Source organism: Lepisosteus oculatus, chromosome 6 (assembly GCF_040954835.1).
Source record: "Lepisosteus oculatus isolate fLepOcu1 chromosome 6, fLepOcu1.hap2, whole genome shotgun sequence".
Taxonomy (NCBI): domain Eukaryota; kingdom Metazoa; phylum Chordata; class Actinopteri; order Semionotiformes; family Lepisosteidae; genus Lepisosteus; species Lepisosteus oculatus.
Window position 1 is genome coordinate 57,521,341 of NC_090701.1, and position 23,189 is coordinate 57,544,529.

At 43.9% G+C, this 23,189-nt stretch overlaps 1 protein-coding gene across 2 annotated transcripts in view; it reads left to right on the forward strand.

Annotated features, from left to right (window-relative positions):
- The window catches only part of mib1 (MIB E3 ubiquitin protein ligase 1), a 103,767-nt gene extending 93,904 nt beyond the window's left edge, over positions 1-9,863 (forward strand). Inside the window, exons 18-21 of one of the 2 annotated variants that reach the window (XM_069191639.1) lie at positions 426-504; positions 3,497-3,583; positions 5,805-5,905; positions 6,575-9,863. In XM_069191639.1, coding sequence (XP_069047740.1) covers positions 426-504; positions 3,497-3,583; positions 5,805-5,905; positions 6,575-6,715 — 408 coding nt within the window. In that variant the 3' untranslated portion in view covers positions 6,716-9,863. Of the gene's footprint in view, positions 1-425; positions 505-3,496; positions 3,611-5,804; positions 5,906-6,574 lie in introns of both variants that reach the window. The other variant, XM_069191638.1, reaches the window with a different exon arrangement.
- The last annotated feature ends 13,326 nt before the right edge of the window (positions 9,864-23,189 follow it).

The following is a 23,189-nucleotide window of genomic DNA, read 5'->3' on the forward strand; positions in this document are numbered from 1 at the left end:
TCACCCCGTCACAGGACAAACAGCGGTTCATCCAAGCACAACCTGGTCTGCAAGGAATGTGCGTCAGCCCTGCAGACGGTAGTTGAGATTTTTGTCAGTGCACTTCCTTGGATCTTGGGTGAATTTAAGATTTATGATTCACTTTAAATTTCGCTTAAAATCTAAGGTGTTTTTTTTTTTTTCAGTTGATGACTAAGGTTGTTTTGTGCACTCGATGGGTATTTGAGCCTAATTGAGTTATTAATCGCTGCTTCAATCATCTTTTCGCGACCGACTGTCGCTCATAAATATCGGAGCATCAGTTCAAATAATGAGATGGTTTTAGAGCCGCAGGAGAATTTTCTCCGCCCAAGGTCATGTACGTGTGTGGAAATTCCCCTGCATATTATTAAAACGGTCTTGCCTTGGCAATTTTCTTCCCACAGATCGAAGAATGTGTGGTATGCTCGGACAAGAAGGCAGCTGTACTCTTCCAGCCTTGTGGCCACATGTGTGCCTGTGAGAGTAAGTGAATAACGAGTCTCTCTCCTTCTGGAGGCACGATTAACCCTCGCAGCACGGTGAGCCTGTGACTGGGGAGGTCAGCGATGAGGTAAAACTGTGAGCTGTTACCTCTGGGCTTTACTCGCAATGTTCTTTTACAGATAAGGGAGTCTTGCAACTTGCGTTCGTGCAGAAAAAGTTTTAATAGAGGAAATTAAGATGATGTTTTACCAAAGTCAATGTATGAGTCGCTTTCATGCCGGATACCAATGAAACATAAAATTCTTGACGGTTCAGGGCACCTGCTGCTTGTGCAGTTTTCTGCTTTGTGTTCTTCCCATTGTGTATGATCTCCCATGTGCTCTGCGCAGTACCGGCTCTGGAATTCATGAGCTTTTGCATCGGTGAGAGAGGTGGCTGTATTCTCATCATTTCCCCAAATTAATTGCAGTCTTTAGGACAGTTTATTATCTGCGCATGCATACCTAAATCACTAAGAGAAACTGATAGTCATTTTACGGTCAGTTGAAGTCTCTAATAAAAATCCACAGGCACATTAGAGATGGGAGGATGAAGGTTATGTCTTAGCTGAACAAATTAGTCTGTTTTAAAATAACTGAGATTCTCAACAAGCCTTCATAATTAAATTACAAATATTAGCTTTGAGTCAGTGGAAGCTCTGGTCTTTTTTTTTTACCTGTTATTGTGCTCAGATCGTAAAGGGAAGTGGTTGCGTCAGCCACTTTTCATTTAAAAACTTGTTTGATTCTCATTTTATACCCAACCAGTTTGGAATCGCTAATTGGCAATCGGTTCAGCAGGTCGGTAGGACCCCTGTGCTGCATGGTGCCTTAGAGAGGGTCTGTGTCTCTCTCCTTGGCACTCCTGGCACTACCATGGCTTTCAGGGGGTTTAGGGCTGATTGGAGCGGCAGTGCGTCAACCACTGACCCCGCGCCACACTGACGGGCAATTTCCGGGGCACAGGAGGTGCTTTTGGGTGACAGGCTGACAGGAATAATGGGAAATAGCTTGAAGAGACTACTTATGGCAACAGAAAGTTCATGTTGACATAACTTACATCCTCTCTAGATCATGATTTAAATCAAGCGATATTATGTTCATATTGGGCAATGTGCTAAAAGGCCTCATTTAGAATATTGTGTACTAATATTCTGAATGACTAATATTGTGGTCACCTTGTATTGAGGTATCGATATTGCTGTTTTGGAATCCGTCCACAGGAAAGCGACAGGATACATTAAGGGAGTAAGGGACAGTCCTACACTGACAGGCTGAAACAACTGAACCTTTTAGTCCTGAATAGAGAAGACAGAGGTAACAAAAGAGTGCAGAATCCTCAAGGGCACCGACTGCATCCTCCCTGTAGACCTCTTCAGAACAGGCCGTGACACACAAAGTGGGTACTGTTTGGAAGTGCATATAAAACCAAGAACAGGAGGCACTTCTTGACACAAAGGGTTGTGGAGGCATGTGGCTGAGCTACCCGGCCATGATGTTGAAACGGATAATCCTGCTACTTCAGAGAAATAGCGGGTGGCATCCTCTGGTCTTAACTTGTGCAAGCCACCCCTGACTAGATGGGTCTGAATGGCCCCCTCTTGTGTAACCCGTCTTGAATTCTGCTGCTCCCATCTGGCTGCGGCTCATGTGGTCCCGTTGGTTCTGAGCCAGGCTGTGCGGCAGCGCGAGGGGACTCTCTCTCCGGGAGCGATGTCTGCACACCTCTGCAACCTGCACTGCAGGAGCCTTTACTGGCTGAGTGGCTCGGGGGCCTCTCGTTGCCCACTTCTGTTGTTCAGTGTCCCTTTCCTTCCTTTTTTTGTTTGTGCTTCATTCCCCCCACCTTTGCCTTTTGTGAAATCCCCTCTTTGTGTAGCACATTTTCTGTGTCTGTAAAAGCAGGAACGGTGTCACTACCTCCAATGAGAATCCTCACCTCAATAGAAAATCAGGTTTACATCTGCTGATCTGGTGATCTAGCAGGTGGAAATCAGGAGTCGCATCTCTTGGTTTTAAATCAATGCTTTAACTTGAAACTATAAAGTTATTTGACTGATCATGGATTATGCTCGGTATGATTGTAATCCTGTGCCACCATGCCCACATTCAGAACAATATGCTCTAGGTGGCATGATCTCAAAATGTGACCAGATGTGCTTGTTCACTGAATATTATGAGACGCAGAGAAAAAAACTTTTTACTAGAACATTGAAAGATGGCTGGATGCCACTGATAAAACATGAATTTTATCAGCACAAAGGATTTTATAATTCTCTCTTTCTAGCTTTTGTTTTTGGTATTATATAAATTGCACACTCCGGTCCAATTGCAGGTTTTAGAGATGACTGTTTCCCTTACGTTCCCTTTTTTCTAGTCATAATCTCAGCTGCTTATAGTTTACAACAATTAATGACAGCGACGGGTTTTTCACAGCTCCAGGCTCTTGTCTTAGCGTGCTGTGGCACTGCGGGTTCCAAATAAATGATTTGTTGGTTCTGTTTCAGGATCACTTTTCACAGTTATTTCAGGGCTCACCTCACTCACATGTGTATCAGGTTCTGTTCTTCAGGAACAGTCGTGTGCACAAGTGTTCTGATGAATTCCGCCTTTGAAATAGAAAGGCAGGCGGCACAGTGGCGTGGTGGCCAGCACTGCTGGCTCGCAGCGCTGGGGCCCTGGGTTGAAATCTGGATCCGGGGTGCTGTCTGTGTGGAGTCTGCATGTTCCCCTGTGTTTGAATGGGTTTCCTCCCACCAGTCCAGAGACGCGCTGGGAGTGTGAGTGTGTGTCCCCCCCTGCGTGTCTCCTGCGATGGACTGGCGGTCCTGTCCAGGGTGTACCCCTGCTTGTGCCTGGAGCTCGCCGAGACAGGCTCGGGCTCCCCCGCCACCCTGAATTGGGGGATGCGGCTAGAAAGCGGGTGGGCTATGGAGTCCGTGCCCTGAGGCCGCGAGCGCTGACGCGGCGTGTCTGTGCTCTTGTGCCCCCAGACTGCGCCAGCCTGATGAAGAAGTGTGTGCAGTGCCGGGCCGTGGTGGAGCGCCGAACACCTTTCATTATGTGCTGTGGCGGGAAAGGTATGGAGGATTCTGCTGAAGATCTTAGTGAGTGAATCTTCCACACGTTCCCTTTTCATTCCTTGTTTGCTTTGCCATGTTTTGTTTGCTCTCGGTTTTGACTTTGGTTTTTCTCCACCTGTGGCGTTGTTCTCGCGGGGGGTGAAGTGGAGTTGACGCGGGTGTTGTTCCCAGCCGGAAACGTGCTTTGGTGTCACGCTTCTAAAAGCAGCCTTGCAGTGGCAGGTCTGACTGACTAATCTGACCCTTTGTTTTTTACAGTAGTGATTTGTAAGAAAGGTGATTAGCATGTAATCTTTAATCTGCAATATAATGAGTCCCTTACGGCCTCAGTTCACTTCTCTAGTTTACTCCAGACATTTAATCTGGATTGAAAGGTAAGTTTTTGACTTAACTTTTGCTTCATTTAATTATTTTTTTGCAGGGCAGCTGACTTTCTTTATTCTTCAAAGAATATAGAAAACAATGTCAAGATACACTGGGGCAAATGTGTTCATTCATCTCTCTTTATTTTTGGGATGTTTTTTTGAAAGGTCACCATTTGACAGTTTTTCTTGAGTTAGATCATTTTTGCATTTTTTGGCCATTTTAGTTGTTTTTTTTTCCTTTTAAAAGGGAAACTTGCGGATTCACTTCACTGAACTTGGCGGTTCGGGAATACCATTTCCAATGAAGATTTAGTGTAGGGTCTGTAGCCCATGGCTTAATTAGACCAGATCTCTTGGAAACAAAGCTTTAAACATGCATGGGTAGGAAATAAGCTACCAGCACTCATAAACCAACAGATGCCTTTGGAATGTGAGCTGTGAAAGGTTATCTCCTTTATGTCATGTTTGACGACTGAGGCTTTCTGTGCAGAGAAGGTTCTGGTCCAGGCTCTCCCACATGCTTTTCATTTCTGGCTCAGTGGGCCTGGTGAGGTACTATGAGTCACCAGGGGGTGATGCACAGTTTGAAGATTCTTACAAAGTACGTTGGGACGCATTTCTGTGATGAACAGGCATACCAAAATCTAACTAAGCTCCAGGCAGTCTACTCCCTGCTAGATTTCATCCACCTCAGAATGCAGTTTCAACCCCCTAAGATACAAAAGGTTCTGAAGGCACTGGGTTTTTTGGAAGGTAACAACAGTTCCGACTTGCCAGGGCTTTTACGTTTTGTGGATTGCGTGTTGACACTGCTTGTTTTCTCGGGGGAGATTTCACTTATGAGAAATTAATAAGGAATTTTTGGTTTGTAAAAACAACTTTTTTGTAAATGCAGATTTTATGCAGGGCTTCATTCATTGAATGACTTAGATCTGGATAGAAAACATAGCTTGTCCTGGATATTTTCCAAAGTATAGAAAGTTACAGAAAAATGGGAGTCAGGTTTCTTTTAGAGTGTTAAAGTGCACAAGAGTTTCTCTGGAAAGGAAGAGACGGAAGCAGCAGATGACAATGAGTTGCACAAGTGGGTCAGTGATAAACTGGTGCATTACAAGGTGATAAAGTTTGCTTGGGAAATAAACTAATCCTTCACATTTTATACTTGAATCCAGTGAAGACTGACAATGTTATATTTGTGCTTTACAAAAACGTGTCCTAGAATTGTCGTGGAAGTTGCATCTTAGATCGCTCCTTACGTGAGATTAGACGTCCAGAGGTTTTTTAGTAAGGATGTTTTTGACCAGACATGTTGGATGTTACTACCAGTAACATGGCATTACTCAGAGAACCAAACTGACATGTCTTGTCAAACATGATTAATAAAGTTACAATCCTGTGGACCTCAAACACATTGGCACTCTGTGATTTCCCCCCTCTAGATTTGTACAGTATACAGTATGTCCTAGCTTACACCATGTTACTCAGTTCTGTTAGCTGAGTACCATCTGTTTTCATCTTCACTGCAGAAATCTCATAATCTGCTGAGGGAATTCCAATATGGTTTAAATACCTGTCACATTGTAATCCTGAACTGTGACAGCTGTCAGATGTGGTCAGCACTGCCTGTCTGGAACAAAATATTAGCTGTTTAATTGCTTTTTAATGTTTATCAAAGTGTTTTAAGATGGTGTCAAAGTTACTGCAGGCAGCAGCCTCTCTTGATACAGGAATGGAGAAGAGTGTAGCGAAACGGAGAGTTGTTTGAAATACCACTGATAACGGACACTTTGCAGGGTTTTCAGGGGTCTCCTTCTCGCTGGCCCGACTGTAATGTGTTTTTCTGCCCGTTGTAGCCAGTGGAAACATCCCCGCTCTGCAGAGGGACAAGGACAACACAAATGTCAACGCAGACGTGCAGAAGCTTCAGCAGCAGCTGCAGGACATCAAGGAGCAGGTAGGAGCTCAAGTGCCTGGATGTGGCCGCTGACGACCTGCAGGCATGTGCTTTTCATCAGCTCTGGGGTCGGCGCCACACTCCTCCCTAGGACACAGGAACACGCAGCCCGACGCCCGTCGGAGCCAGTCACAAATTCACATCAATACGTATCCTGTCCCTTCTCAGAAGAAAGGACAGAGCTGAGTCACTCCATTCAGAAGGCAAGCAGTGTTTCGAACTCGACATTGAATTAATTTCCCTTTCGCAAATGCAGTCCACTCATAACTGCTTTCCTTCATGTATATAATACAAAACATCCATGAATCACTTTGTCAGTTTCAGTTTTCGGGTCCTGTTTTGCACTCCCATGATATAGAATATTGTAACAGTAGTCTCACATACTGTACTACAGTATTGCACAGTTTGTATACCTCTAAACTGCCTGAGGGAAGGGAGCCTTATCATTTGCCATCTGTTACAGTCATTGGTACAAGCAGTTTTGAATGTATTGATCTTGGGCGGCTTGCAGCGGAGCGGAGACACATAGCTAGAGTTCCCTAGCACCATTCCAGGATCTGGCCTGCAGCTGAAGTACCCGTTAAGACAGAGAGGATCTGTGCACTTAAGTGACAGGAAGTGGTTTGCCGAGAGACTGTCTGAAGGGGTGGGTGTGTCTGCTCTTCCCAGACAATGTGCCCGGTGTGCTTGGACCGCCTGAAGAACATGATCTTCATGTGTGGCCACGGCACGTGCCAGCTGTGCGGAGACCGGATGAGCGAGTGCCCCATCTGCCGCAAGGCCATCGAGCGGCGCATCCTCCTGTACTAGACCCCCGGCCGGCCGCCCGCCTGCCCGCCCGCCCGCCTGCCTGCTCGCCCGCTCTCTTTCTTGTGCGTGTGTGTGTTTTCGTTCAGTTTCATTCAAAGACCAATCCAGTGTTCAGTCTGTCGACAAGGTCGGAGCGTGAAAAGAGTCCCGGAACAAGAGCGGAGAGCCTTCTTCAATCCCAGCAGCCCCTGTGCGCCGTGTATCCCCTCCCGACGGCTTGCTTGCTCTTTTCAGTTGCTCCGGAGGTTTTAACCAAGTGCACGTGGGGCTTCCCTTGTCAAGTGACCTTTCTCCTCGTGGCTGTAGCGTCGTCCCGGGGTTTTTACAGGGGGTTGAGGGGGTTGAGCGAGACGCTTGGCTCTGACCCCTTGTGAAAGTGTGAGTGCTCTGTACAAGACTAAGCTGGACATCCCGTGGTGCCCAGGAGAGGGGGCTGTTGAGCAAGTGAAGGTGGAGTTCGTGACTGTTCTCTTCTCGATTGGTGGGGGAATTGGTTAATTGCGGTGGTTTGATTTCATGGACGGATGTACAGAATGTTTTGTAAAATGCGTCTGCTTTATCATCTTTTTGCAATGTACACATTTAGCTGTAGGCAATTGCTTTCCCTGTGGCAGGATTCACTCGCCCAGTGTCTGTCACTGTAGATATTCTGTCAGGATGGTAACTTTACAGAACAACTAACTTAAGGGCATGTTGCACAGACTTTAACCATGCTTACAGTCTTACCAGCCACCCCTACCTAGTTTTCCTGTTTTCTTTTCTAGAGCAAATTTAGTCTGATGCCCTGGAACCTCCTGCTATTTGCTCCCACACATTGTGGAAAAGCACTCTTGACACTGAGAGAACTGAGCTCAGACCCATGCTGCTGCTTTGAGCCTGCAGCACCTCTCAGTACCTGCATTTCCCCTCCAGAATTCCCAGCTGGTTCTCAAAGCAATGCTGCATACCATGTCTGAGCAGACAGTAAGAACACGGTCAGCTCAGTCCTTCAGCTCATAGCATGTTTGGAGAAACTTCACTTCTAACCCGATCCATCTGAACTTGACCACCTGAAGGGCTTTTTGCTTTGTGAACCGTGTAAAGGGTGAATTTGTAGGATAGCAGCAGGAAAAATAATAAAAGGCCAAAATGTTGTAAAAATCTGTGCCCCTTTCATGTATGCAAGTTACATTGAAGGTTCAATGTTTCATTTTTTAAAGGGGATGGTGCCGGTTCTGGCTGTGTTTAACTGCCATGTTTCTTTAATACTCAAAATAACATTAATAAATATGTTATCTGACTTTCTGTCAAGAAAGCTTTGTATTTCTTATGTTTCCTCCACTGGATGTTGCATGAGTGTCTCACTTTCCGAACTGGTGTTTCCGGAGATATGCGTCTGAGAACGAGCACCAAGAGGTTTTCCAAAGGCCCTGGCTTTGCTTAACGAAGACAGTTTCATGTATCTCAAGTAATGTGCTGGGTTTGCAACCCCAGTGTAGCATCGCTGAGCCTGAACATGCAACATCATGGTTGGGATAACAATGTCACAGTGCCACTGGCAGTCAGGAAGCTGGCATGATGGCAGAAGGTGCTGACTCTTGTGTGCAGTCCGATATTAAAGTACAAATGTGGAACATGCACTTGAAAGGATGATCTTTCCTTTGATATAAAAGTGTAAGGCAGTTTATACAGAGCAAGGGATTGGAGTGTTCTCTTTACAAGCATGCATGGAATTAATTGATCTTTAAGGGCTTCGGTCATGTAAAAGTACTTTAAGTACGTTAAACAGAGATAAGGTACAGATGTGACGGCCTCTTCTGAAAGCAGCATATTTTCTGAACATGTTATACATTGTTGACCTAAGTACTCGGTGCGCTTTTCATGTTTTTATAGCAGGCCGATCTAGAGCACAGTTTGTTTTTAAGCATTTTTGTGCTGCCAAAAATGTAGGCAATTAACTGTAAAAAAAAAGTCTTAAATTTACAATTTTTGTACAATGTGACTTTTACATTGGTACAAATGTAAAATATTTGCTATGAAGTAGAGCACCGCTTCTTGCAGGCAGCTGTGATAACTTGCTGTTCTTTGCAGTCCTAGGCTGTAATGTGAGAAGCTACATGTGTGCTTCGCTTTAAAACACTGGAGGATCGTTCTGCTCGGTTTCCTCCATGTGTCCATCTACACGTATGGATGCTTATCCTAACTGGCTGCTGATCTCTGAATGAAAAAACATTTCATTCTAAGGGGGCTGTCAAGTACAGCGGGTCGTCTGAAAATGCTAAGACTTACCCCTGGAAAGCTTTTCCTTTCGCATTGCTGCTCTCATTAAGACTGTAGGTATTGCTGCTTTCTGGAAGTAAGGGCTTAGTTAAATGTAGCTGTTTTGACTGTGGGCGCTAAGCTCTCAAATTCTTTAACAAAAAGTGTGGTTCATGCAATAGTTCAGAAAAAAGTATGCATTTAAAACACTAAAAATCCAGGCATTTTAAAGTTTTTAAAGACTTGTTTTGGGGCTTGTCTACAGGTGTGATGTATTTAAGCCTGGTGTGATCTCGCTACGTAAGAAAGGACTTGAGTAGATCCATCGTATTGCATTGAATACGAGAATGTGTCACGGAGAGGTAACCAATCGAAAGTGTCTTTCGGATCAGGATACTCAGTAGAAACACTTTAGAGAGGAGTTTTACTCTGTCACTTATGAGCCAGCCGTTTCGCTTGTTTTTAAGAAGTGCAGCATAGTTCTGCGGTCTTGTTAGAAAAAAAGCATGGTGTCAGAGGCTTTCAGTGCAAATAGATTTAGTTTTTAAAAATCCGCTTTTGCTTTCACTTGCAGATATGTTTTTTTATTTCAAAGTGTTCTCTTAACGTTTAAGCTAGATGCACTAATGTACTTTACTGGTAGTAATGTATTTTTATTTTGTTGCAACTATTAGGTTGTTTTGTTTTCCGAAAACGCTTTTTTGCGGTCTTGTAACTGGAAGGTTTTAACAGCTTTTGTTATTTTTGTTTGGGGGGGAGGGGGGCAGGAACGTTTGTAACGTGAGAGAATGTGTAACATGAAAGCTGTCTATTTCACTTTGTGTTACTGAATGATCGAGAATAAACACCTTGTTGATACGAATCGGTCTTATGAACTTAAAGCTTTGGGAATAAACATCATGTTGCCTCATTTCTGCCTTTGTGTTTCACTCTGTTTGCAGTTCTGCACCGTACATCCTGCAGGTTGTCCTCACGTCTGGATAAAAAGAGTCAGATTGTCTTAGGTTTCATGTTCTTACCCCTGTGGTCTCGTGCATCCTAGTGAGGAGAATGTGTCTTTATCCACACAGGTAACAGCAGGAGCTTCGTCCTTCATCCTGCTGACACAAGCGTGACTAAATCAGCTGGGTCATACGTACCTGCAATCACGTAGAGTGATGCGGGTTCACCTGTGTGAAAAGTGGCTGAAGAAGTACTGAAAAAATCTATTTGTGAATCGTCTCATCTTTCATAATGAACTACGTTCTGGCTGAGACTTATCAACCCCAGCATTTATAATCTTGGCTTTTTCGGGGTTTTCCCCCAGATTAAGAACCGCAGCCATGGGAATATGCAAAAACCCTCTTTTTCGGGACAGTTAATCCCGAATTGGGGCAGAGCGGTGGCTCTGTGGCTCAGGATCTAGACCTGTTGCTGGAAGGTTGCCGGTTCGTGTCCCGCGGCCGGCAGAGGAATCCTACTCCACTGGGCCCCTGAGCAAGGCCCTTAACCCCAACTGCTCACGGGGTGCTGAGCTCTGACCCCAAGCTTCTCTCCCTGTCTGTGTGTCTCATGGAGAGCACGCAGGGATATGCGAAAAGACATTCCTAATACAAGAAATGGTATATGGCTAATAACGTGATCTGATCTTATCTCAATCCTTATTGCCCACCCCTCTCCGTTTTCTCCCAGAGTTATCGGATGCAAAATTTGAGATCTGTTCCCAGCTTTTAATGAACAGCTCAAGGAATGGTGTCTTGTAGAAATGTGCTCCCCAAAAGCGTGCCTTTTGACGTGACAATGCGATCGAGCAAAGGCTTGTTTCTGTCTTGCAGCAGGCTGCGGAGTAGGGCCGTCGTTCATCATGCGAGATGGCAGGCTGACATCATTTGGTGCTGGAGACAACACTATCTTCTTAAAGCCCCGTGAGGCTGCCTGTGTTTGTTTTCTGTGCAGCTCAGGTCGTTACACCAGTGTAGCTCTAGATTTCAATAGTCAATTAACTGCTCGGGAGCCCCGCTGTGCAGAAGCCCTTGGATGGTGGCGGTCTGCTGTGACTGAGATGGATGGAGCTCTGGGGGCTGGGTCACCGCAGGACCCCAGGACAGTGGCTTTGAGCCGCGGAGATCACCATGTGTCTCCCCTCCCTGCTCCCGAGAGCGGGTGAGGGTCAAGTTTACTATTCTGCCTCGCCCAGCTACAGAAGCAACGGTTTTCTTTAACGTTTTCTTTCAGGAAAGTTCCGCACCGACGTGCGTTGGGTTTGTTGTCAGATAGTTTGGGAGTGTAAGCTGTGGCGATTCGTGGTTGGACTTCGGTTAAAAATGTATTAATGCAGCAATCATCATGGGACAAGTATTTAAAACTCCTTGAAAATATTTCATATATAAGATCATTTTGGAGGAGCATTTTTTTCTTTACAAAGTGTCAAATTTGATCAGTTCTTCCTGTTCGTTTATGTAATGGGACAAATACATCCGATACAAATGAAGAGTATTGCATATCTCACGGACCATTTCAAATAGTTTAGAGTCAGCTTGGCATACTGTAATGTTTCAAAGTGCTCTGTACTCAAGTAATCCATGTTTGAACACTTTTGTTTAACAGACTAATTAACGTAGGCAAAACTCTCCTCAATACCACTTGTTCTATTCACCTGGGTAATTAGTCGCCTTTGCATAAACAAACAGCCTCCTCAGCCGAAAAAAGCCTTTTCAGACATCTTGATTAAAGATCAGTCCAGGGGACACGACTGCCGGCTTCACATTAAGACTTTGCCAAGTGTGACTGACATCATGCATACTATAGTCATGCACCCCTGGGGATTACCCTGCCTTTACTACTGAATTTATAAATATTAATGTTACAACACTAAATAGTGCTCCATTTTGTGAAATTTGTATTCAGGGAGGTGTTTGAAACATTAATTAGAATCTTAAATCAAATACCTTTGATAGAATTTGCTTCATTATTTTAAAACGAAGTTACTGGGATGATGTATGCACTTAAATTCCGTTGTTCTCGGGTCTGTTACGCCACAAGAGGGCAAAAGAAAGAAAACAGAAAACAATCAAATGGATTTGAATTACAGAATTATTGCTTCTTGGATTATTGTAGTCACATCTGTGTAACACTGTAGATCACTCCAGTTCTGTACAGAGATACTGTAGTGTGATGGTAATGGTATGCTGAATTGCTTTTTCAAACAACTAAAATGACTGGAAATAGCCAACAGAGAATTATTTGATAAGAAAGTGCATTTAATGATTTATGTTGAACTTTAAACAGAGGGCCGGGGGGACACGGGGCAGGTGTGCAGATTTCCCAGCTCCACAAGGTGGTAGTGTGGCATTTCTGCAGACCTGTGCCGCTTCCAGAAACTGGCGCGTGGGTGTCTGGCTTGAGCAACAACCTCTTGCAGACCACAGAGAAGTACATTGTAGCCCCCCATAAATCAGCTTCAGGGTGCTCTTTTGTCAGAATCTAGAGAGCGGCAAGCAAAAGGTTTTTAAAAAATCCAATGATGTACATGATGAATTTTCAGTATTGGGTTCGGTCAAAGAGGGTTTCAGACGTGGTGTGATGGAAGACTCCAGACTGCCACCTGGTACCAGGTCTCCTTCCTGCCGGAGTTGTTGAATTTGCATGTTTTAAGACCCCTATGTGTTGTTCGGGGAACGTTGTAGCCAACCAATACAAGTGCTCTGAAGTGCACCGCTTTATAGCAGCTGTCGGCAAATAACAGGCTCCTCTGGAGAAGAGAGAACTGTGCTGAGTTTGCCTGAAAGTTGAGCCGCCCCTCAGTAAAGTACTAACTTGGCACTCTTTTCTCCTGCACTTCATTTTGCATTGTCCTGATACGGAGATTGTTTTATTAGTATTGATCGGGACAAAGTTTCAGCTGCCTCCTTCCTACTGGCTCCAGTGAGAAAAGAAAAGCGCATTTCACGCAGAAGGTAATAACCAGAGTAGAGAGTCTCTGCTGTATGATTCCGAATGAATGCATTCCTATTTTTTATTAACTAGAGTACTACATCTCTGAAAATATTAAGGGAACCTTTAAATACCACCTCAGACCTTTCCTATCTCACTCAGTTCAAAGCCATCCACGTCCCAGGGTGGATAAATAAATATTTGAATGCTTTTAACTGTGGGTATTACGAAGAAATTATTCATTGTTGTTTTTTTAACAGTACCTTCTCTGATGATGATTCTTTTGAAATGTTTATACAGAATATTCCAATGAAAATTAGGAGAGAAATATGCCACATCTGAAATAAGAATGTAATAGCCGTACACTGTTTTTTCCTACAGCATATTTATTCACTGCCTAGATGTGATCGCTGTGAACAGCTGGATTGTATATAGTGTCTTGAAGACAGAAAAGATCTCTTGAAATGATTACACTCCATTTCCAGGATAAATACAATTATTTTTCATACACAGTACAAACTCTAAATCTGCAACTTTTTATAAAGCTGACTGGGAAACCCAAGATAAATGTGATTACCTTAAGCAGGTAAATAATATTTATTTTAAACATTGCACACATTGTACTATAAATGAATTAAAATAAGTACCAAACTCAGAATTGTATTATAATTGCAATTTATTACCACCTTTAAATGGAACAGACTATTCTGAATTATTAATTGCAACCATTTCTCTTCCTAGTGGAACCCCATGCAGGCTCTTTGGCAGTAAAGGATAGCTCTGTGTTTGGGTTCTATTACAGGAGAACATGCATATTTAAAGGTAAAAGAAAATTACTTGCAGGTTTTTAAGCAAAATGTAGCTTTAAGCAAAACGGCACGGTTTCATCCAGTTTGAGTTCAGAAAGACCTGCTTTCTACCTTTACAGTACCAGGGCCTGATAGTACTTCCACAGAAACTCCTTTAACCCAAATTACAGGTTTACACTAAAAATGATTCTTCATTATACTTGCAAAACATCTCAGTAAATGTAAATGTTTTTAAAATTTCATTTTATCCAGGATTCTGCATTTGAGGCTTCTTGCTTCGTTGATGATGCTAATTGAGAAGTTTTCATTTTTGGTGATGGTCTGGAGACCCAGGTGTACAAAAGGGAATTTACTGGGATGATCTGAGTGAAGCGCCTGGCTCAAGGATGTGACAACAGCACTACAGACTTGCACACGAACACAGTTCCACTCTTCTGTCAAACACCTGCCCCTCTAGCTCTGCACATTTCCTTTTCATTCTGTAAAATAATCTGGAGCCAGGCTGTCAATAAGGATGCATACACAGACGCATACTTCCAGGTAGTCAATATTGAGTTGTCTGACAATGCTGGATCAGCTCCAAAGGACACGTGGAGAATGATAAACAATTAAAACAATCGTGAAAGCAATGTCCTCTGAGGCATCCCCTGGCTGGTTGCTCACAGGGAAAGATGACAGGTTCTCCAGGTTTCCTCTGTACTCGCTCCAGAAAGACGGCGGGAAGAGAGGATCCGTTCAGCTCCTGCACAGCCGCAGTGGACCAAGACAACAGGAGGGTGAGAGGGGCGGCAGTGGCCCTCGAAGTGCCACATCAGAGCGAGCCGGCCGGCAGCGTGGATTAGTCTTCCTCCCTGCCCTCGGACTCCTGTGGGCTTGGGCTTCCTTCCGTCTGCTCTTAGTGACCACAGCAATAGCTTGTGTCTAATGGCTCAAGCAAAATTGTCCACAATACTGTCGACTCGCAGCTTTACGCAGTCGGCCCCGGAAAATAAAAAATATTGTGTAAATGCTCTATTTTCTGGATAATGCATCAAGCACTAGCTTAGGGAAGGTAGTTAGTGAGCCTATACAGACATCTTAACTACTTTTATTTACTTGAATTCACTGTTTTTACCCTGAGTCACCATAAGAGTCTGGGGGTTTTTGTATGAGGTATACAGCAAAATTTGACGATTTGCGTATTTGGCTTGACTTGCTACTCAAAACAGAAGCAAATCACTTTATTGGCCATATACAATTTCTTGCGTTAGGAATTCGTCTTTTCACATACCCCAGCTTGCTCTCCATGAGACACAGGCACACAGACAGGGAGAGAAGCTTGGGGTCAGAGCGCAGGGTCAGCCATTTATACAGCACCCCTGGAGTAGTTGGGGGTTGAGGGCCTTGCTCAGGGGCCCAACGGAGTAGGATTCCTCTGCAGCCGCGGGATACGAACCAGCAACCTTCCAGCCACAGGCGCAGATCCTGAGCCACAGTGCCCACACTCCACCCTGACCCTAACCATTGAGTAAGTTACAAGTTGACTATTCAAAATGAGGCCTGACTAACCCATCATACAATTTTCACAAATATCCCTTGACTTAAATTCTGCACTTTTAGCTATATATTGTATCCCACCACTGTTTGCCTTTTCAATTGCTAACCCACATTGACTACAACATGTAAATGATTTTTCAACTTAAGCAGCTGCTTCTTACTCAATACAAAATGGGAAACACTTAGTTTGCTGTTGCTAACTGCATGGAAAACCCTGCGCTGTGTTAAACTTCAGCTGTCAGGTGCCTGCAGTGTGTGTCATGGCCTTTATCAGATGACACCACAGTGTAATTCTTCCCCTGCGCGCATTTCATACACAAGTGCTATTTCTGACCCACGACCCAACCCAGGATACCAAAGATACAGTTACCTGCCAGAGGGAATTCAAAGTCACTTCAGTGGCGCGGGAAGGGACATCGACAGTCGTTTGACCCTGGGAGACTTGTTACTGCCACATACAAGGCAAACGGTTCCACTGGCTTTAATCAGTGAAAGAGAAAGCAGAAGTGCAAGATCATCCCAACATGAGGACACGAGGGCGGTCACTGTCCATCCAGCCTCCATCCCTGCCCCCCTCGCAGCACAACCAGCTGGCCGGACCCAACAGCCCTGTGTGGCGTCCCAACGACAAAATCGTCGGACGAGTAGAGACCACCAGAGGGACCGCTTGAACGCTGCGGTGGCTGTGGCCACGAGCATGAGTGGGCATCACGACGGACCCACAGCGTCGGCCGGACCGCAGGAGTGCAGTGACCTGCCCACTGGCCCCTGGCCTCCTCCTGACACTCCCTCACCTGTGACCTCTCAGTCCTCAGCTGCGGCTCAGACACTCCTGTTGCACCGAGGAGTTTTTAACACTTCGCTGAGTAACGCAATTCCCATTCACTGGAAAAGCACATGGCAGTGGTGTCTACCTTACTGCTTTGTATCCAGACTAATTGTACATCCTTAATTTTCCAACTGCTTTACCCAATTTAGGCTCGCAGGGGAGTCCGAGCCTGTCCCAGGAAGAAACAGGCAGGATACACCCCAGACGGGATGCCAGTCCATCGCAGTTGACTAATTGCACTGTATGCTGTTGTTCCAGCGTTCTTGCACTTGCCTTTATTGCAATTTTACCTAATTACTTTTATTGTACTTGTTTGTAACTGTTGTCTGTTGTTTCCTTGGTGCCACTGCTTAACATAAAACCTTGTGAACACTGTAGTAAATCTCTCTGGATAAGGACATCGGCTACACAAGTAGGAATATAAAGCATTTGCAAGGATGACAACCCCCAGTGTTGGTGAAAGGTTGGGATAAGTCCTGACTCTGTGTTCCCTTTGGTGATGGTAAAGCATAAAAACGTTATGGAAACCAATGAAAAGCTCAATGAGATCTGACTAAAGGAACAACAGAATTTTTCTGGTCGCACAATGGAGTAGGTGAAGCTATTCACACCATCTTTAGCTGTTGGTGTCAAGTTGTTGATCATAATCTCACTTTACATGATTAAGCTGATGGCATCTAATAATAATTAATAATTGCTTACACTTATATAGCGCTTTTCTGGACACTCCACTCAAAGCGCTTTACAGGTAATGGACTCCCCTCCACCCCCACCAGTGTGCAGCCCCACCTGGATGATGCGACGGCAGCCATAATGCGCCAGAACGCTCACCACACATCAGCTCTCAGTGGAGAGGAGTGATGAAGCCAGTTCAGAGATTATTAGTTATTAGGAGGCCATGATTGGTAAAGGCCAGGGGGAAATTTGGTCAGGACACTCGGCTAACACCACTCCTCATTTTGAAACACCCTGGAATTTGTAATGCCCACAGAGAGTCAAAACCTTGGTTTTACTTATCAGAGCAATGGACTTTTTTTACAGTATGGTGTCCCTGTCACTATACTGGCACATTAGGACCCACACAGACCGCAGGGTGAGCGCCCCCTGCTGGCCTCACTAACACCTCTTCCAGCAGCAGCCTTAGCTTTCCCACGAGGTCTCCCCTCCAGGTACTGGCCAGGCTCACACCTGCTGAGCGGCAGTGCCAGCGGTGAGCTGCAGGGTGCTTCACTTCGCATATCAGCTACACCAACAACATCAGTGTTTCATTCTGTAGAATAGGTCTTGTCTCTACATGGGGGTAGAGCCATTCATGACAGCTTCAAAGTGAGATTCGAGTTCTGCACTTGCCCCCTTTCTCTCCAGATATTAGTCCAAATGCACCTCTCCACTGGAAAGTGTGCAGATGCAAACACCCACATCTGCCACGCCAAATAACTTCACTGATTTGCTTTACATTTTAAATGAAAACCCATCCATGTGAACTTGATTTACTGTCTGTGTCATGCTATGAGCAGGCCTGCGTTTAAGCTAATGGACATACCAGCTATTAATGCCTTACACTGGGTACCGGACCTGAATGTGCCATGTAGCTCATACCACTTCAGACTTGGGGCTCGTCGGAAACTTAATTCCTATCAAGAAAGTGATGCCACATCTAAAACATACAAAGACAATTAATAGGTTTATTCCATGCTGGAAAAAAAGAAGAAAGAGAACACAAAGTTTCGGCCATGGAGCCGTGGAGCTCTATACAAAGACAATGATTTGTTCTCTACGAACTCTTGCCACATGTTTATTTTGACTCTCTGGTTGTATTTCTAAACTGTTCCAGGGCTTCATAGAGAGAGCTTCGGGACTTAAAATTAGTCTGCAAGTCAGAATCTGGTTGGATTCAATAACCCAAGCGGCACATAATCCAGTTTCCTTATCATGGCTCCAATACCATGATTGCAGTTCTGAACATCAGACTGGAGCCTGCAGGCCAAATTTACAGTGCAAATGTTATCATTCAGATGACACTTTAAACAGGCTTTATCAATATATAGTCATTCAAGGTTTATGAGGTTTGATAAAAATGCCACTTGCTAAGCAGGGTCATTACAAACTGTTGCCGTTCGTTTTACAGTTCGTGTATGCATTGCACAAACAAGCCCAAGGGTGGAAATGAAACCTGTATGCCAAGCACATCTGTCAGGAGCGCACGCAAATCTCTCTGTTAAACACCTTATTGATTTTTTTTTTTGCTGGAGTTGACCTACCTTCTAGTTAAAATTGGAAAAAAAATAGTTTATTGAAAGATACAGTCATTATTGCAGAATCTTATCTTCTTATTATCTTTAAAACTGCTGGTTATCATAATTGCTTATTTAATAATTCTATAAACCTCTCTGAGCTCAACCTTTGCTTGGCAGTAAAATAGTCCTCCTGTTTTTAATTCAGAGATTTCAGCTTTGCTACATGTGCATATACCTGTAGTATCACACATGTGACAGTACAGACTGATACTGTACCGTTAGATTATAGAGTATGAATGCTTGTTACACATTTTGTTCAACGAAATGTATTCAGTGAAGTTTATAAAGAAGTTTATTTTTCTATAAAAACTTCTTTATACTGTAGTATTTCTTATTGAACATGCACCTTAATGCAGAACATGCAAAAATACCTCACTTGACGGCTGGTTTCTCTGTAAAGAGCAGCTTGGGGAAGCTTAGAACAACGTTTCTCCAGTTCACACGTTACAGGACTTGAAAGCTGAATGATTTGAATTCCAAAATGACCCGTCTGTCAGTCACTTGGAGTAAGCAGCCTTCTGTGTTAACGTTATGACCTAATATTATCATAAAAAGATTTCATTTAGCAGCGAAGAAGGCAATTTGCTTTCCAAAGTGTCAGTTTGTGTACTTAAAAACTCGGTGAGCATCTGAGAATTCTGCACTACCTGCAACTTTTCTAACCACTTGGTCCTGCAGTGCTTTCTCCACAGACGGACAGGAATAAAGGCTGCATGTTCCTAATTTAATTACCATACCAGAGAACATGATAAAAGGCAAACAGAGTGACACACCGGAAATGAGTCTGCCAGTCAGGTCACAACCCTCCCAACCCCGTTGGATTCAATAACCCACGAGGCACATAATCCATACTCTTATCACAGCGTCAATAACATGATTGCAGTTTTCACATGGAGGCCTTAGGAAATTTTTCCTAGATGTGGAATGTTTTTGAACATAAATACACTGTATGTGGTTTGCTGATGGAGGCCAGTGGATTCTTCTGTTTCCTGGGATGTACACTGTACAAAGACCCTGCAGTCTCAGGCAGTAGTACTATTTACCCAGAGAGTGGTGGGAGTGTGGAACACGCTGCCCAGCCATGCTGTTGCAGCTGATACCCTGACTTCTTTCGAGAGACAGGTGGAAGAGATCTTTAGATCATTCAACTCCTGAGTACCAGACTGGCTAGAGGGACCTCCTCTCGTTTGTAAACTTTCTTATTTTCTTTGTTATCATGTGCAGTTTTACAAGATGATTTTATAAGTAATTTAAAATTTGTAAAGAATGTCAGCATATTCTTTTCTGATGGCTTTACTTTGGAATTTAATAAGGGAAGCTCATTTCATATCCCCGTCTTACAGCTCAAGGGTTTGGAGGCAAGTTCACAGTCACAAGGAGCTAAATAAAATAACGCCAGTGACAGAAATGAAAAATGTCTTTCTGTTAAGTGTTCACTTGATTATATTGGCATATTTAGTAACCATTAACATTCAGGTATCTTAAAATACAATTCTTAACGGAACGTGGTCTGTGGTTCTTGAAATTTGTTTAAAACCGAACCCAGCATTTACATAACATGTTTAACTATTGCAGAATATCATTCCTCCCTGAAACTCCAAATGGAATTTCTGCTGGACAGTAAATTTCCAGCCTCTCTTTTTGGAATATGCCAAGGACTTTTCAAAAAAGTATGGCTCATACCCACAGAAATGCAGGGAGAATGTCATGCTCCTGCAGTTGCTCTCTGGCCAGAACACTGAGCACTGAAATATTTGTGGATCATATATTGATTAGGGTACAACCCCTTGGCTGTAAAAATGCGATAAAGAAGTTAGATATTAACTTTTCCTGGGGTCAATTGTTTGTTTCACATGGGCTTGATAAAAGGCACAAAAGGCAGGCTAATAATGGACTCTGGAATATTGATTTTTCTTTTTTCTCTTTTTTTTTAAAGAAACTCTTTGACGTTTTTTTTCCAGATGATATGGCAACACTCAAATTCATTCTTTTCAAGGTCAGAATCCACAGTGTGGAGCTCAGCCCAGATGCTCTGCTTTTTTTCCCTTCGCTCCTTTGTTTCTTTTTCCACTGCTGGGACCTCGGAATGTTAGAAGAGAAGAATGTTGTACCAGCCTTAGCCTTTGGCTTATACGCCAAAGTGTAAGTGTGAAAGTACTGAATGTGGTCCGGAATTATTTAGCTGTAGTGGGCGATTATGGTGAACTGTATCACAAAGTAACCAACACTTTCTCTTGTGGCTATAGCAAAAAATTTCAGGGCTCAGGGCAGTTCTGATCCTGCAGGCTAATGCACAGATCTTTCAGTTAGCCACCGATTCACACCTCTTCAAAATGGACCATTTGACCAGTTATCTAAAAATAAGGTTTCGTTAACTCATTAACACCAGAAGCACAGGACCTGTGGTTCCAGGCACTGCAGCTGCTCAGTACAAGCTGAATTCACTGAGCTTGCCGAGCACAGCGAGGTTTCATTCAACAGTATCCAGGGAAACAGGAGAAAAGAGGAGGATCGGATGTCTGTTTCAACTCATCTAGGTTCTGGCGACTCATCTGATGATGCCTCTGAAACTCATTCTGTGAACACAGGGTGGCATTAAGGAGCAAGGCTCAATGAAAAAACATTCAGTGCAGGAATGGGCACCCTTCTGAAAAGCAAATGGTGCTTTTACTTGCAAATTGAGTTTGCATCAGATATTCTGATTCTATGCTGCGTACTTTTATTAACAGTATGAAAAACCTACTACCTAAGCGTGCATAAATTAGTATCCTGACGTATTGGCTGCTACATTGTATAGGCTACTGTACTAATCTCTAACATTGCATGATTTATGGGGGCGTGTAAAGTGAACTCACTCATTATTCAGCAGTGTAGCTAATGAACCCAGGAATCTGAATGCAAGAACCATTCAGAAACTTTTAAACAATGAAAAGCAACCTGTCCAGGTGTATAGTTGGAATAACAGGCCAGCACTAATAAAAAGGAATGGACATTAATTTGTGGTATTAATGGACTAAAGAAGATGTTTAAAGGCAGTTGGCTGGACACAGAAGCATGATTAAAACATTGAAAGAAAAAAGTTCTTCACAGGATCTCAAGGCACAAGAAAAGAGAGAGCTCGTAGAAAACGGAAAGATGAAATTCAGAAGTGTGCAGGAGAGACAGAGGTGAAACGACAGCGATCGGATCTTTTTTTTTTTTTGCAAAATACATGTTCTCATAACATGCACTAGGATTGTTAGTCTCATGTATAAAACACTTAAGTACATCAAAACAAAGGCACCTTTCACGGTGTTATATCACTTCTGATTAAATTGTAGCAGTGTAAGTGAGAGTTGACGAGAGAACTCTGCGCTTGGTGGGGCTGCTGGGGGCCCTGTTAGCATGTAAGAAAGGGGCTCAGGCCTGCTGCCCAGAGCCTAGCAGCTCGGGGGCCTGAGCAGGGCCAGCGAGCTGCAGAGCCTCAGCCTGCTCTGAGGGCAAAGGCCGCGGAGCTGCTGATAACACACTGGGGTAGGCAGGTGCGCAGAGGAGCACAAACAGTGAAAAGGTTCCTCAAAGGGCCTACAGGGCATTGCTTCCTACAATACAGCATTATCGAGTCAGGAAAGCTATGGATCTTGAGTGAAGAAAAGTCTTTTTTGGTGCTGGATGTTTTGAAAAAAAATGTGCTTCATCTTCTACATCTTTCCCCATCGGAAATAACAGCAAGAAATACCTGAAGGAGCTGTTTATACTGTCTGCATTTTCCTCTTGCTCACTTCAGTTCTCTCTGCCCTGATTGGATGTATGATTTAGCAGTTATTACAAATTTCTTTGGTTGCTAAAGCAACATGAATATGCATCCACTTACACGCCCATCTAACAGCTTTATCAGGTATGGGCTTGTAGAGGAGCCAGAGTCTATCCCAGCAAGCAACAGGCACAAGGCAGGATACACCCCGGACGGGACACCAGTCCATCATACCAGGGCCAATTAACCCACCATTATCAAGTAGGTGGCTGCATCAGCATGAGTAGACTGCAAAGAAACAAGTAAAGCCTTATTCCATGCCAAAAGGAAAAGAAAAGAGAATGTTTTGGCTGAGAAGCCTTCAGCTGTGCCTCCTTCACCTGAAGAAAGCTCCACAGCCGAAACAGTGCATCTCTTTTCTTTTTAGCATAGAATAAACCACTACCTGTTCCTTTACAACCCACCGCCATGTCTTTTGAACTGTAGGAGGAAACCAGAGCACCCAGAAAAAAACACAAATGCAGGGAGTTCACACAAACGGCACCTGTGCTGGAACTGAACACAGAGCCCCAGCAATGTAAACCACTGGGCAACCCAAACCCCTTTATACAGAGGGCTGTTTTCCTGGAGCACTCAGAATGTAGAAGGATACTGCTTCCTCAAAGATACTACAGCATGACTCCATGTAGAATTTGAACCAATTATCTTCAGTTATAAATCTAAAGCCCTGGCTACCCCACTGCAGTGTAGCAGCTGTTATTTCTGAACAAATTATTGCAGCACTTACAAGGCAAACTTCTTATTCAAACAGGAGCCCTGCACGTGAAGTAAAACACCAGGAAGTGTTGTGGGGGAATCAAATCAATGGAACACCAGCCTAAAATGACAACTGAAGAAGGCAACTGCATGACCAAAATATCCACCTCGGTCTCACTGCCAAGAAATCTTTCCACGAGCTTATCTATACAGAGATAATACACATAACTGTAACTGGTGTATAAATTATACCCATTTCGCCCATCGCCTAGTGCTCATATCTTTCAGACCAAGGCACTCATTTCTAAAACTCTGCTTTGTCTTGTCTGTGGTACTGGATGGCAGAATGTCACGCATCAGAAAG